At 37.0% G+C, this 14,647-nt stretch overlaps 2 protein-coding genes across 2 annotated transcripts; both read left to right on the forward strand.

Annotated features, from left to right (window-relative positions):
* The first annotated feature begins 1,260 nt into the window (after positions 1-1,260).
* Positions 1,261-12,977, forward strand: LOC113347455 (exocyst complex component SEC6-like). Its single transcript, XM_026591114.1, has 25 exons — positions 1,261-1,689; positions 2,656-2,694; positions 2,809-2,897; positions 3,128-3,218; positions 3,470-3,559; positions 3,676-3,755; positions 4,255-4,347; positions 5,432-5,458; positions 5,593-5,700; positions 5,840-5,978; positions 6,099-6,143; positions 6,418-6,473; positions 6,780-6,888; positions 7,570-7,710; positions 7,830-8,009; positions 8,301-8,384; positions 8,482-8,568; positions 10,159-10,203; positions 10,646-10,724; positions 10,849-10,918; positions 11,241-11,328; positions 11,417-11,506; positions 12,062-12,178; positions 12,417-12,479; positions 12,596-12,977. The coding sequence occupies exons 1-25, from the start codon at positions 1,561-1,563 to the stop codon at positions 12,725-12,727; spliced, it is 2,271 nt and encodes a 756-aa protein (XP_026446899.1). The 5' UTR covers positions 1,261-1,560; the 3' UTR covers positions 12,728-12,977.
* A 682-nt stretch (positions 12,978-13,659) lies between these two features.
* On the forward strand, positions 13,660-14,424 carry LOC113350877 (histidine-rich glycoprotein-like). The gene has a single exon (XM_026594980.1). The coding sequence runs from the start codon at positions 13,660-13,662 to the stop codon at positions 14,422-14,424; it is 765 nt and encodes a 254-aa protein (XP_026450765.1).
* Positions 14,425-14,647: the final 223 nt, after the last annotated feature.

The raw sequence follows: 14,647 nt of genomic DNA on the forward strand, positions 1-14,647 counted from the left end.
TTTGAAGATGGTGATAATTTATAAAGGAAAAATATGACCGTTTCTTACTGTTGGAAAAATAGCCGTTAGCGGACGACTATAATCCGCCGGTGGATTTTCTGGAGCCGTCAAAATTTTGTAAAACCGCTCACAGTTTTAGAGCACCCGCGCATTTGATTATCATCCATCCATTGCTTTTACCATAGTGCAAAATATCATTTGACCATCCACGAACATATATTTATGTTTGGTCATCCCATAGGAATTGCTCTAACGAGTCAGATGAGTCAAACGAAGATGAACTAAATTTGGAGAGTTTGAGTCAGCAAAAATACAAACTAGCCTGTTAGACACCGAGGCCATGGTCAAGTCTCTAGACAGGGTATTTTTTCAGAATGGCCTGCCGTTCGTCAGTCTAGCCCTCGTGGTCGTGGACCATCAGATCACCAACATGATTTCCCAAGTTAATATCGAGAAGGGAAATATCGTTTGGTCCTTTTTTAGGTGGGCCCATGTCTGTTTATTCCTTTGGTCAAACGCCTTTACTGTTTGGTCCATAATTAAAAAAAAAAACCAAACAGACAATAATACCCTTACCTTAACGGTTACCGCCTTCAACCCACGATCTCCTAAAAACGCGTCAACTGTCTCTCTCGTTCTTTTCAGTTTCATTTTTAGAGAACCACAACTTCTTCGTCTTCTTCACTCCAAAAAGTCTCGAATCAAATCTTCAAAAAAGTCTCGAATCAAATCTTCTGTAATCAAAATCTCGAATCAAATTCACTCCAAATCAAAACAGCGTAATCAAATTCACTCTGTAATCAAATCAATCTTCATAACCAAGTCAATCTGTTGTAAATCGAATCGATCTTGGTATCAAAAACGAAATCGAGGAAGATTTCGTAAACCCTAGAAAAAAAATCTGCAGCAAAAGAAGAAAAACGAGATCGGAATAAGAGAGAGAAAATTTTCTTGAACCTGAAATTTATTGTTGTTGTTTCTTGTTTATATATGTAGGTAAAAGGACCAAACAATAAAATTTAGGACCCAAAGATAATTTTTGCACGTGCAGGGATGTTTTGGTAACATAAAACGAATATTCCGTATGGGCGGACAAAATCCTAGGACCAAACTATAATTTTCAGGACCAAACTATAATTTATATTACCAAAATGGACCAAACAGACAATTGACTAGGTCAATTGGACTAGACTCGCTCTAATATATTATTTTTGGGACTATATATGGTATTTCGTTGTATCGAGAAATCTATGGCCTAGATTAAGCATATAGATCTTCAGTTCCTTCCTCGTTCTTCAACATTGGAATATGGAAAATTAGAAGCTTTTGGCTTCTTCAGATACAAAATTATCGCCGAAAAAGGAAACTACTGTTGAATTACCCCAAGAAAGTAAAATTCAATTTTACTGGCAAATCTATCTCGTCAATCAAGCTTATAAACCCTAATTCACATCTAGTCAAATCTGATTCTCGTTTTTAATTTTGCTCATGAATTAAGATCTCTAGGGTTTCAGTGGATCTTAATGCTGTGAGGAATTGTTTCTTTAGAGTTGTTTCAAGATGATGGTTGAAGATCTTGGAATTGAAGCTAAAGAAGCTGCTGTTCGTGAGGTTGCAAAATTGTTACCTCTTCCTGAACTTTTAGCATCAATTTCATCCATCAAGTCGGATTACATTACTCGACAACAGGTATTTCATTTGGTATTTGTTTTCATTTTTATGATCGCTTCGTTATATTATATGAAATATTGTATGTTCGAAAGAATCTTGGCATGAAATTTAGAGATCATATATACTTAAATTGATGGAAATTAGACATTGCCCAATTTGAGGAACACTTTGGCTTACTTAGATTTAAGGTTGCAGTGTGAACCTAGATAGAGTTGAAGCTGTTGATGACGTGAGAACAGTTAATGGGTACTGGAGATCAGCTCACTGTAATGAAGTCTGGTTTGTTCTGTTTTGGGGTGAGAACCATGCAGTTTAAGCAAGAAGTATTCTTCATGATCTCTGCCCTATTAAGAAATGAGCCTAACTATAGTACCAATTTATTTTGCTAGTCGAGTTCTAAATTGTTCGAGAACTAGAAGGGGCAATGCCAACTCGAGAGATATAAGGAGTCTTCAAGTGCGAGCTTTTTCATGTTTGTGCTAAACCGCTAGCTAAGGGATACTTTTGGATACCATGAAGTTGTTGGGTGGTGCAGATGAGAGGACTATGATGACCGACTGGATGTGCAGCTCAAGGATTTAATTGAAATGAATACTCTTATTATAATTCATTGATCTTTTTCATGTTTGTGCTAAACCGCTAGCTAAGGGATACTTTTGGATACCATGAAGTTGTTGGGTGGTGCAGATGAGAGGACTATGATGACCGACTGGATGTGCAGCTCAAGGATTTAATTGAAATGAATACTCTTATTATAATTCATTGATAGAATGAATTTGTACTCTACAAACACCAGTACCACCTTTACTATGACTACATGCGAATGTTTTTGTACATTAGGACTACCATTTATTAAGAGTACTTACTCGCATGTTTTTCAGTGGTTCCCGAAAATATCTCGTCATTTGAATGATATTCGTTTATCATCATTCTCTAGGTTTCTTTCTGTTGTATATAACTGGTGCTTTTGTTGTACGATGTCAGGCAAATGATGCACAACTCAGTACAATGGTTGCAGAGCAGGTACACATCTCGTAAATCTTGGTCTGTTGAAGTGTTAAAGTTTAAACCTAATTCTTATCTGCAAACTTGTGTACTTTTCAGTTTTAACTTAACCAAGCTGTTCGATATATGTAGGTTGAGCAAGCACGTGCTGGTCTAGAAGCACTTTCCTTATCTCAGAAGACAATAAACAATCTCCGTGAGAACTTTGTTAACATTGAGAAGTATGTCTTGTTTTATTTATATGTTAAGGTACATATACGAGTTGCCATTTATTGGCTCTTGCACATATACCTTGGTTGTATTTACACATCTAGATAGAAGATAAAACCACGATCTGTGTTTGCATCTTAGACACGTAGGTACTAACATTTAATGCAAGGTATGCTGCAAGTACATGTCGTTCTGGCCGTGAGTTAGTGACTGACGTTTGTCTGACATTCTATTTGATCAGGCTGTGTCAAGAATGTCAAACTCTGATAGAAAATCATGATAAGATAAAGCTTCTCAGTAATGCGAGGAACAACTTAAATACAACTCTAAAGGTTAGACCAGCTTCAAGTTACATATTAGTTCTTTTAGTTTATTTTTTCACACCAGCTAAACTATGCAGATTGTATATATGTGTCTCTGTATCTCGGTATATGCTTAAGAATCCCCCAATTTTGAAGCGTTTTCTTTCCAAACTGCTTCTAGCACTCATATTCGTGTATATAAGAGATATCTGGAAGCTAATTTGCTTAATTTCCATCTTCATGAGCTGGTCATTGTTTAAATAATTTTCGTTTTTGTACAGGATGTCGAGGGTATGATGTCCATTTCTGTTGAAGCATCCGAAGCAAGGGACTCTTTGACCGATGACAAAGAACTCATTAACACATACGAGGTTTCTTTCCTAGAAAGATGAGATTTTCCTATGAACTACTAATGCGAATGTGCTTTCATTTGACTATGGCACTCTTAAAGAGATGATCTTTTTGTTTTGTGTTTATGTCGAGGTAGAGGTTAACGGCACTTGATGGAAAGAGAAGGTTTGCTCTAGCAGCTGCAGGATCTCATAAGGAAGAGGTTGGAAGGCTAAGGTGAGATGCCATTTCTTTCACTTGCATTTTCCCATTCATATTGTAAATGATTAGATATTGTTATCAAATGATGAAGCTTATTCATGTTTCTCAGTGAGTTGTTAACCTTCTTGGCATGAATCACTTTCTTGTGTAATAAAGAGCACCTCACATGCTGACCTTGTAGTCATTTAGTAGTTCGGAAATCTAAAATGAGAAATTTTTTGGTACACTTTTACCTGATGTAATGGTCAACCCATGTCTAGAGTGTCATGTTGTCATTTCTCATCTATTTGGTAAATTTAACACGACCATTTAGTAACCTGCTTCAACTGCAATCTAGCTGTTATTGTATCAACTTAAGTCGGTTGGCAGAATTGCGTCAGTTGGCCGATCTATGCTTAGTCCTTAACTGAACCTACTTCCCTACTGCTTGAACTCTAAAGAGAATTGCATGGTCACTCTATGGTCTGGTCGAATTGAGTGATTTAACTGCTTCTTGATGATGACCTTTTTCCAGTGTGTATTTTGAAGATGTAGATCGGACTTGGGAAACGTTCGAGAAGACATTGTGGGCCCATATTGGCAACTACTTCAAACTCGCTAAAGAAAGGTATTTAACTTTTTCGTATATATGCCATAGTCATAGTTCAGCATTTATTATCTCTACGAGGTATGTCATTGGCCTTTAGAGCATTTATTAAGTACACATTCTTGAACAAACGTCAACGTGATAGTTGAGGATCAATTACCTAATCGGTCTTGAAGGGTACCTCACATGAGCCGACTCCTGCTTCTCTTTCGTTGAAACTGTTTCTAACTATCTCTTTTTTTTTGATCAGCTTTTTCTAACTATCTCGATAAATTAATTTTTTCATATACTATTTACTTTGAAGGCTGATAATAGTCTGCATCTGAATAAACAATAAATAAACATTGCGAGTATTCCTGACTAAGAATGTGAAGAAATAGTCTGACAAAGAATGTGAAGATATAATAACTTTATCCTTGTCGTCTGTGATTTTCTTGCTCTTGCTGAACTGGCAGAATATATCTTTCCGGACTAGTGTGCCCAAAAATTTGACCTCCATGAAAAAGAGACGTTGAAATCTTTTATTCTCCCTTCTCCCCTTCTGCCCTAATTTCGACTGATTATGGAGGGATGATACACTTACAAGAAGCTCTAACAGTAGATCAATGTAGTATATAAAGCTTATCATGGAGATATCCTAGAAGGCGAGAAATAGCTGCTCAATTGATAAGATTTACTGATTAAGGTTCCCTTGAGGATTTAGCAATCCTGCCAAACTAGAAACTACTCCCTATTTGAAGTTTAAACACTTGTTAGTTGTTACCGTATGCAAGCTTTTACTGTGTCCAACCCACCAAAAGTTTATTAAGAAATTGTAAACTGGTGTGTGCTGGTTTGGTGTGCTCATACCATCTTCTACCTTTCTCCTTATATCATTGAATTATGCAAGTCACAGAAATATATCACGATCAAAAGTGGTTCACCGTCAAATTCTGCTTATAAATATATTACTCATATTTACAATTGTTCTTCTTGTCCACATGCACGCACGCACGCACGCACACACACACACACAGGAGTAAGTTGTTTTTGTTTCAGATGGTTTCTCCGTGTTACTCTCAGCTTCTGATGCTCTGATGTAATGAACTTGCTGTCTATTTTGTAGCCCACAGACACTGGTCCGTGCTCTGAGGTATATCTTTCAACTTGCTTATAATTTTTTTCTGAGGTCCATAATGTGAGATTTACATGTATGCAAACCTTTTCTATCCAATCCACAAATATAATAATTATTGTATGTACTTCCTTTCCTCTCTTTTTTGGCAGGGTTGTGGAAATGCAAGAAATCCTCGATCAGCAGCTTGCTGAGGAAGCAGCCGAGGCTGAAGGAGCTGATGCCATGGCTACTGTCGCGAATCCTCGCAGAACTGCCAAGTAATTTGTTTGAAGTTTTTTTTTATTTTGTTCTCAACAAAGAGGATGATGTCTGACCTTTCTATAATTAGTTTCTTACTGTATGTAGTGATTTTGTTGTCATTTGGTTTCACCTCTTGATGATTCTTTTATTCTGTAGAAAGTCTACTAATGCACTTGCTTCTTCAAGAAACCTGACCCAACAAAAGTTGAAGGCTCAAGGGAAAGGTTACAAGGATAAGTGTTATGAGCAAATACGAAAAACAGTTGAGGGTCGGTTTAACAAACTGTTGACCGAGGTATTTCTGTCAAAAAATCTGCTAGTTCATCTTGACAAATTGTTCGTCTCTTAAGGGAATTTAACCTGCATTGCTTACAGTCTAATGCACTTTTTCTCTGATGTTAATTTGTGCATACAGCTCGTTTTTGAGGACCTGAAAGCTGCTTTAGAGGAAGCTCGCACGGTATGGTTAAAATAGCAAAGCTATGTTTTCTTATTGAAAGAGTAACCTAGTTATGCTTATATTACTATTTTAGTTTTCAATAATTATAATGTATTTATATTCACTCGTCCATTTGGTTCTTCTGAATGGAAAGTAACTTTAGAGACCCTGTTATAAGTTTGCAAGTGTTGACTCTTGACATTCTTGTTCAGCAGATGCATACTAAGTATGTATTGGATGTTGACATGAATTGCTTCCTTCCAAGTTCTAACTTAATTTATCGACTTGCTTCTAGATTGGAGAAGAGCTTGGAGATACTTATGACTATGTGGCTCCTTGTTTTCCTCCAAGGTTCGTCTTGAAAAGTCATTATTCAACTTTCATTTTATGGCACTTTTGTTGCATTGTATATTTTTAGCATCAACATTTCAAAGTCTTTGAAGTGTCATACCATACTTGGTATCTTCTCTATTATTACATCATTAGGTGGTCGGATCCGGCTATGTCATAAAATCTTAGTTAAATTTGTTCTTCACCTTGTCTTTTAGTTGTGACTCTCCTGTCATAGACTAGTGGAGGGGATACTTTAGATCGTAGAACTTCGGTGACAATACTGATGAATTTAGTTTGGCTTGATTTATCTTCTTTCTCTTTCAGATATGAGATTTTTCAACTTATGGTTAATCTTTACACTGAGAGGTTTATTCAAATGCTAAGGCTTCTTAGTGACAGGGCAAATGAGCTAACAAACATAGAAACACTGAAGGTATGTCACTCGTTACTTGTTACGGCAAAAGCATCTCTTGTTTTTGAACTTGTCGCTTAGAAGAATGAGTTTAGGCCGTAAATTTTGTGAGAGCGATTTTATCCATGGGGGGTGATATTCTTGAAGTCGGGCTAAAAATTCATGGTATCGTTTCTCTAATAATCCAACATGAGGTTGGTTGATCCCACTCCAGTTGAAGTAGCTTTTCTTGCCGACCACCCTTTTGTCAAATTGGTGACTCCTCTCAACTAGCAGAAGGGGACTTGTGTAGTTAGCAGGTCTCATACTCGTGGAAGACAAGTGAAATTATCTCATATTGCCATGTGAATTAAACAGTAGGGCCTACGACAAATTGGAATGACGGTTCCTATAATTAGTGAATCGCGCATGCTAAGGATATGCGACGAATTAGTGGGTTCTACATGGATTTGACGGTCTGGGAAGTTCTAAAGACATAACAGCGAACATAAATATCGGACTGTTTAAAATATGCTACATTTTTTCAACGTGATCTATTATTTAATTAAATTAAAAGTTCTGTTGACCAAGATTCTCTTTTGAGATTGTGCAATCTTAAAGTACAAGTTGTTTAGCACATATGTATATGCAGTCTTCTTTGATTATTTTATGGATTCCATTACGTACTCTTAGTGCTTATAGTCCCTCCTCCTTTCTGAGTAGGTTACCGGTTGGGTGGTAGAATACCAAGATAATCTGATCGGGCTTGGTGTTGACGATTCTTTAGCTCAAGTTTGCTCAGAAAGTGGCTCCATGGACCCCCTTATGAACTCATATGTTGAACGCATGCAGGCTACAACTCGGGTATTCTTCTGGCTCCTGATTCTATTGTGCTATCAACTGATAATTAAAAGTACTTGTGTTATTCTCTCTAAGACAATTGTGTTTTTACTGTTCTTTTCATTATATTTGTTCTTTCATAGAAATGGTACACAAATATCTTGGAGGCTGATAAGGTCCAACCACCAAAGAAAACGGAAGATGGTAAACTCTACACGCCAGCTGCCGTGGATCTATTTAGGATTCTGGGGGAGCAAGTGCAGATAGTGCGTGATAATAGTACAGATCTTATGCTATATCGAATTGCATTGGCTACTATTCAGGCAAGTTAGCATTGTATAGTACATTGTGAATTCTTGAACTTCTCTATGATCATAGTTGTACTCTTACTATAAAAGGTTGTTCTTGATGAGTCGTCTTTTGTTACGGAAGTTTTTGTTGTTGATATCAAAGGCGTAGACATGCATTAAAGATTAATGAATTGTTATTATTGGTAATTGTGACTTACTCCATGAGAAATTTCTTCAGACTTGTTATGCACTTTTTTATCTGGATATCTTCATGAATTTATATTCTTCACTTTATTTACTTTTGCCACCCCTTTCTTGTTTCAGGTAATGATTGACTTTCAAGCGGCTGAAAGGCATAGGCTTGAAGAACCAGCTTCTGACATTGGTTTGGAACCCTTGTGTGCAATGGTGTGTGGATATTTTGAACCTCTAGTACATTTAAGACCCTTCTGCGCTTATAAGAAGTGTTGTTCATATTCATATATCTTTATTTTTTTCGTAATAGATCAACAACAATCTTCGCTGCTACGATCTAGCAATGGAGCTCAGTAGCAGCACTATTGAAGCTCTTCCACAAAACTACGCCGATCAGGTGATTTCATAATTATTTCATTTTTCCTGCACTCTTAGTCCCACGGTTAACTAATACTTAAAATTGATATTATATCTAGAGACTCAATAAATAGGACCTAGATAAACAGGAGGCTCTCTTCTAGGCTCAACAAATTAGAGAGTCTACTACACTGACTCTCTAGCAACCTGCACGTGTATAGCTACTCTTTACTCCCTACATGTTCTAACATATTATTCCGAAGAGTCCCGTTTATTTCATTTTCTCGATAGAATTACTTTAATAATACTACGTAAAGCAGACTGCTCCCTTGGAGTTATAAAAAGAGAGAACAGGCCCCCTAGCTTTTGTTCTGCTCTCTACCTTAGTAGTTAGTTATCAGTCTAGTGAGCATACTTAAAGTTGTGACCCAGATCTTTTTGCATCTCCAGTAGAGCTCCTCCTCCACATACAAAATTTAATTATAGATCATGCAATTAAAAGTATGATTTAGAACTTTCTAAGATAATATATTCAATGCTCAAGTAATGACTTGGTTCTTCAAAAAGAACTAGTTTGAATTGGTCCCCAAAGTGCCCAGTAAGAGAGTTTGATCCCTAAGTTTCAGGTTTTGTTTTTTACTTCTTTGATACTGCCTCTTTCCCAACTTTCCAATCCCACACATTAACACGCATCTGTGATAATTAAACTTTAATCTTGTGCCAAACTGACACTTACCTTTTCTGTTATCCCTTGTAACGTAATTCGGTCGTTTGACTATGTCAGATGTGTGATTTGATTCAAAATGGTACAATCGGATAGTTAACGGCGAAAATATTCAATGCCAATTACCCGGTTGATTTTCTATATGTATAGAGGCAAGACTCACTCTTCGTTCTGCTAAGTTTCATAGACACTAGACAGCCTTTTGGAGATCAACCTTATCATTTTGGCTCCCTTAATAGCTAATGTACCCTGTGTGTTGAGTGTCTTAAATTTGTGTTGTGTTCCTTGAGATATCTTGTTTTTAGGACAAGGAAGCATAGATCTTTCAGAAGGTATCTTGAGAAGACATCCCTATGCGCTACTCAAGCAACACATACAAAATCAATGAAGATATATCATATTTGAAGCATGATAACGGAGTCTGCTGAACAAAGTTTGATTTATAGTTCACTCCATGCAGACTTCTGTTGGCATAAAAATATTGTCATTCGGATTGTCCTTAGTGGTGGTTTATCGAAGTTAGTATTGATCCTATTCGTATTCAATAACCTTGCTCAGATTTATTTTTCGGACTTAAATGTATTGGCTGCCAACGTTATGTGGTTGGATTTGACTTATAGCGCATCTGATGTTATTTTGATATGTTTTACATTATTCTAGCTCAACAACTTAGTTCAAACCTTGTTTTGGCAATCAAGATTTATATAATTGAAATCAAATATATAGCTCATATGTCAAACTTTTAAGTTGTTCCAAAAAAAGCTTCATGCTGATACTGCTGAAGTTCACCTTGTTTCAATTCACAAACTCATATGAGTAGTAGCCATCTTGGGGAACAACCTCTTGAATAAGGCATTTAACTTATGTGTTGAACTTTCTTAAATTTATTTTCTTGTTTTCCTGCAGGTGAACTTTGAGGATACTTGCAAAGGTTTTCTTGAGGTTGCAAAGGTTTGTATTGGTTCCATCTTTATCAATTATACTGTTGATGTTTTCGAATGCAAGGTTTGAGGGTTGTTGTACTGTTATGTTTCTTGATAGACTGAGAGACCTTAATTTACACATCGTTATTCGTTTATGATAACAATTAGAAACTTCAAATTTCTTCCCCATCAGTTGTTGACAAAATTGTAAGAAGGATGACAGAAACCTGATCCACGAGCTAATTGTAAAGTAGCTTCAGTTGTATTGAGGTTTTTAATGTGCTTTTAAAATTGGTTCCAGTGTGCCAGTTGGCCAGTATTTTTTTTTCTTTCAGAATAATGAATTTATTTTCTGGAGTTTGAATTTTCTGTGCACGTGTTCGTTAAATGTCACGGGGATGGGGAACATCTCCACGGTCAAATTGTGTTTCCAAGTATTGTCATATACTGAGTGCATTTCTTGATGACAGGAAGCTGTGCGACAAACTGTTCGTGTTATCTTTGAAGATCCTGGTGTGCTGGAGTTACTTGCCAAGCTCTACCAGAAGGGTAAAGAATTCCTGCAAATATGAACTAATGAACCACAAAATATGCAATGAGTTCAAGTTTCTAATTTGTGATTGAACATTTGTTTTAGTCTGTAACTAGAGACATTTTTTTATATATATTTTAGAGTGGTGCGAGGGATTGGTTACGGAGTACCTAGTTGCAACATTTGGCGATTATTTCGCAGATGTCAAGATGTAAGTCTTTCCTCTTGTAACTAGACCAATTTGTATATTATTATTCAACTGCTACCTCCTACTACTCTAAATCTCCACCTTGATACACCATCAGATGACTATTGCCGTTTGCGGTCTACATATTGCAATTTATGGATTTTGCTCAGTTGAGGGGAAGATTTATTCCCCGACCAATAATTTCCTCCATGTACACTCTCCATAGTTACTTGATGAGTTCGACTTGATATTTTGTGTTTCACAGATGTATACTGAAAAGCACAGTTGTTTGGTTTGTCAAATAGTAGTGAAAGTTTAACCTTTATGTGATTTTTTATCCTCGTAGGTATATTGAAGAAAGGTCATTTAGGAGATTCGTTGAAGCTTGTCTTGAAGAGACAGTGGTTGTTTATGTTGACCATCTTCTTACACAGGTATCTCTTGAGAATGTTTAATATTGCATCACAATGTTTTTCAAGTAATGCCTCTGACATATTCTTTGTTTTCGTTATGCTTGAGCAGAAAAACTACATAAAGGAAGAGACAATTGAGCGAATGAGGCTAGATGAGGAGGTTCTCTTGGACTTTTTTAGGGAATATATCAACGTAGCAGTAAGTTCCACTTATAACTAAAAAAATGTTAATTATGCAGTTATCTTTGCTTTAAGCTTCTACCCCATGGATGTACCTGTTAGAGAAGCAATGTAAATTGCTGATTAATTTGACACATGAAGAAGGTTATCTTTGATTGTTGGTCTTTCTTTAACCATGGTAAATCTTCTCTAGTCATCATGAGTGTTTGTCCTTCGATGGTTTCTTGAAGATTTGGACGTACTTCCCAATTTTTCAGTGTAATAATGATAGGTACGAATACTGACGCGCGTATTAATGTGGGTAGGTCGGCATAGCCAGAGAAAAAAAAAACTAGAAACATGAACAATCAATTATACATAATGCCTATACATGAGTTACATTCAGATCAAGTAACGTGACACTATTTATATTTTGAAGAAGAAAACATCCATGTGTTTTCTTCTTATAAAAGTAAGTTGCAAATGTGTTCAAACTTTAAATGCTGGCAGAGCTGTTGCCAAATGCGCATCCGACATGAGTACCGTTGTCAATGTTGATCTAACGTGTTATTTCCGTTTTCTATGTTTTGTGCAGAAAGTCGAGAACAGGGTGGGTATCTTGAGTGATCTAAGGGAGCTTGCTTCAGCTGAGAGTCTGGACACCTTCACACTCATCTACACGAACATTCTTGAACATCATCCTGATTGCCCTGTAAGCAGTGCTAACATTTACATCACATGTTTGATTTTATATCCTTGATGTAGTGTGTATGTAAATTAGTGGCCGAGCTAATCGCACATTCTAAAATATGATCTCTGGTAATGGTATTAACATGATAAGCAGTTGGTATTCAGGATACCCATTATATATGAAGGCCCCCGTCCGATATCCATGTATCCATTAAACCTTTTCTTACTGTTATCAATGGCTTTTGGTTACACTTGTGCAGCCTGAGGTTGTAGAGAAGCTTGTTGCATTGCGTGAGGGAATACCACGAAAAGATGCCAAGGAGGTAAACATTCTTGCCTTAATACGTGTGTGATTTGGTTAAGAAGATGCTACCGATTACGAAATATGACAGGTCATTTATCATATCCGATGTACTGTTGTACTTGTTTTCTTCAACAGGTTGTACAAGAGTGCAAGGAAATTTATGAGAATTCGTTTGTTGATGGTCATCCTCCAAAGGCAGGGTTTGTGTTCCCTAAGGTCAAATTCCTCCAGCACTCCAAGGGATCTCTCTGGAGGAAGCTCACTTAGTTCCGCTTTTTGCTATTAGCGAATGGAAATGCAATGGGTTTGATCATTTTGAAGCTATTGCCTCCTAAAATGATTGTGTATTTGTATTATTTTCTCATTTTTTTTTTACATTGTTCATTTTGCACTGTATGATTTGGATAGAAAAATCTGCTGGCCTCATTCACAGATTATCTTTTATTATAATTTTTTTTTATGAGCTGTAGATGTATGATGTTCATGTGGTTTGTCAAATAAGAAACTTACTTCACTACGGATGCTTGGATTATTGGAACAACTATTAATTTTAGCATCGAGATCCACTTCAAAAAACTGTGCCCCTCAAATGAGATTCCTTTAGGGAAGATCTCCGTCAATCTAGCATGGAAACCGACCTCATAAAAAGATTTCACAGCTAGGTGGTTAAAACTAATTCTCAAAAAACCTCCCAACTCTTTAACGAGGCTTGGATTACACCATCTAAGCTGATCTGGTGTGCATCTTTTCTGAAGTTCTAATCATCATGATCTCTTTGTCATGATGATCAGTATATCACTATCATCCATATCTTTGTTATGATGATCAATATCTGATCTTACAACATTATCTTTATGTGATACGCAGGGTGAGTTCACTGTTCCTTTAATTGTGCAGCTTGTGCTTAAAGTGAGCCAATTGAAATGGGACCTAATCCACTTTTAAGTGGGTAGACAAATTCGAATGCCATTTTCCTTCGAATGAAGTGGATGAGAATGATTAGGGTTTGGGAATTCTGGCTCGTGGAGATCAAAGAGAGTGACAGATAAAGAAGCAGAAAAGCTAGTAAAAGCCACAAGAATGTGACCTGAGTTGTCGCATGCATAAGTAAAAGTTGAGATGCTTAAAAACTCATACTTCAATTCATTCAGTTTCAAATCACAATATAGATATTTCTCAAAAAATCTCACCCAGAAGAGATGGACAGAGTTCGTATCCAATCAGCAGTTGCAGTTCTGTTCACAACAATTCTGTTTTTGATGCCTACGAAAGTTGTCTCCCATCAGAGACCTTTATGCACGGCTCAGTATGCATTGGCAAATCAAGCTTGTAGTGCGCAACCAGTCTCGGAGGAGCTTTTTGAATATGTCGATGAGACCTCCGATGACCCTGAAAGCCAAAGGCGGCGCTCTAGGAACAGGAATAGGGAACCTAAACACTCTAGAAATAGGGACAGGGAAAGGCATGGGGATAACAACCAACACCGGCAACCTGAACATTCCAGGAATAAAGACAGGGGACACTCTAGGAATACAGACAGGGGAAGGCAGGGACATGGAGATAACAACCAACACCAGCAACCTGAACACTCCAGGAATAGAGATAGGGGGCACTCTGGGAATAGAGACGGGGGAGGAGATGGGCATGGGCATAACAATCAACATCGACAACATGAAAGCGGACATCGACAATCTAGGAACAGAGACAGGGAAAGACATGGGCACAATAACCAACGCCACAACAACCAACACCACCGTAGGAGTTCAAGGAGACGCCGGCGGCATCATCATTTGTCACAACAAGAAAGGGATTGTTGTAGATGGTTGAAGGAAATGGATGAGGTTTGTGTTTGTCAATTATTGTTTCGCATGCCTTTTTTCATGTGGAAACCTAAGCATGATTATGTGATTAAGCTCCAGGATGCTTGTACTGTTACATTTAACTGCAGAGGACGATCATTATAACTAGCTAACAATGGAGCGAGTCTGGCCAGAACGACGGATTCTTGTTTCTTTAGTAGAAAATTCTTGTTTTTAACAGTAAAGAAAAGTTACATAAATGAAAAATTAATTTTAGGCATTTTGTTGTTATATTATATTGATGATTATGTTAATGTAGTGTTCGAATGTGAATGTATTTATTTATTTTTATTTTTTTATAATCAAAGGCCTTCAATAAGGTAGACAG

The sequence above is a fragment of the Papaver somniferum genome, chromosome 2 (genome assembly GCF_003573695.1).
Source record: "Papaver somniferum cultivar HN1 chromosome 2, ASM357369v1, whole genome shotgun sequence".
In the NCBI taxonomy this organism is placed as follows: Eukaryota; Viridiplantae; Streptophyta; class Magnoliopsida; order Ranunculales; family Papaveraceae; genus Papaver; species Papaver somniferum.

Coding starts and splice junctions, on each gene's coding strand:
- LOC113347455 (XM_026591114.1), top strand. CDS start 1,561: ATGATGGTTGAAGATCTTGGAATTGAAGCTAAAGAAGCTGCTGTTCGT. Junction 4,348..5,431: donor TTCAAACTCGCTAAAGAAAG/GTATTTAACTTT, acceptor TCTATTTTGTAG/CCCACAGACACTGGTCCGTG. Junction 10,204..10,645: donor GTTTTCTTGAGGTTGCAAAG/GTTTGTATTGGT, acceptor TCTTGATGACAG/GAAGCTGTGCGACAAACTGT.
- LOC113350877 (XM_026594980.1), top strand. CDS start 13,660: ATGGACAGAGTTCGTATCCAATCAGCAGTTGCAGTTCTGTTCACAACA.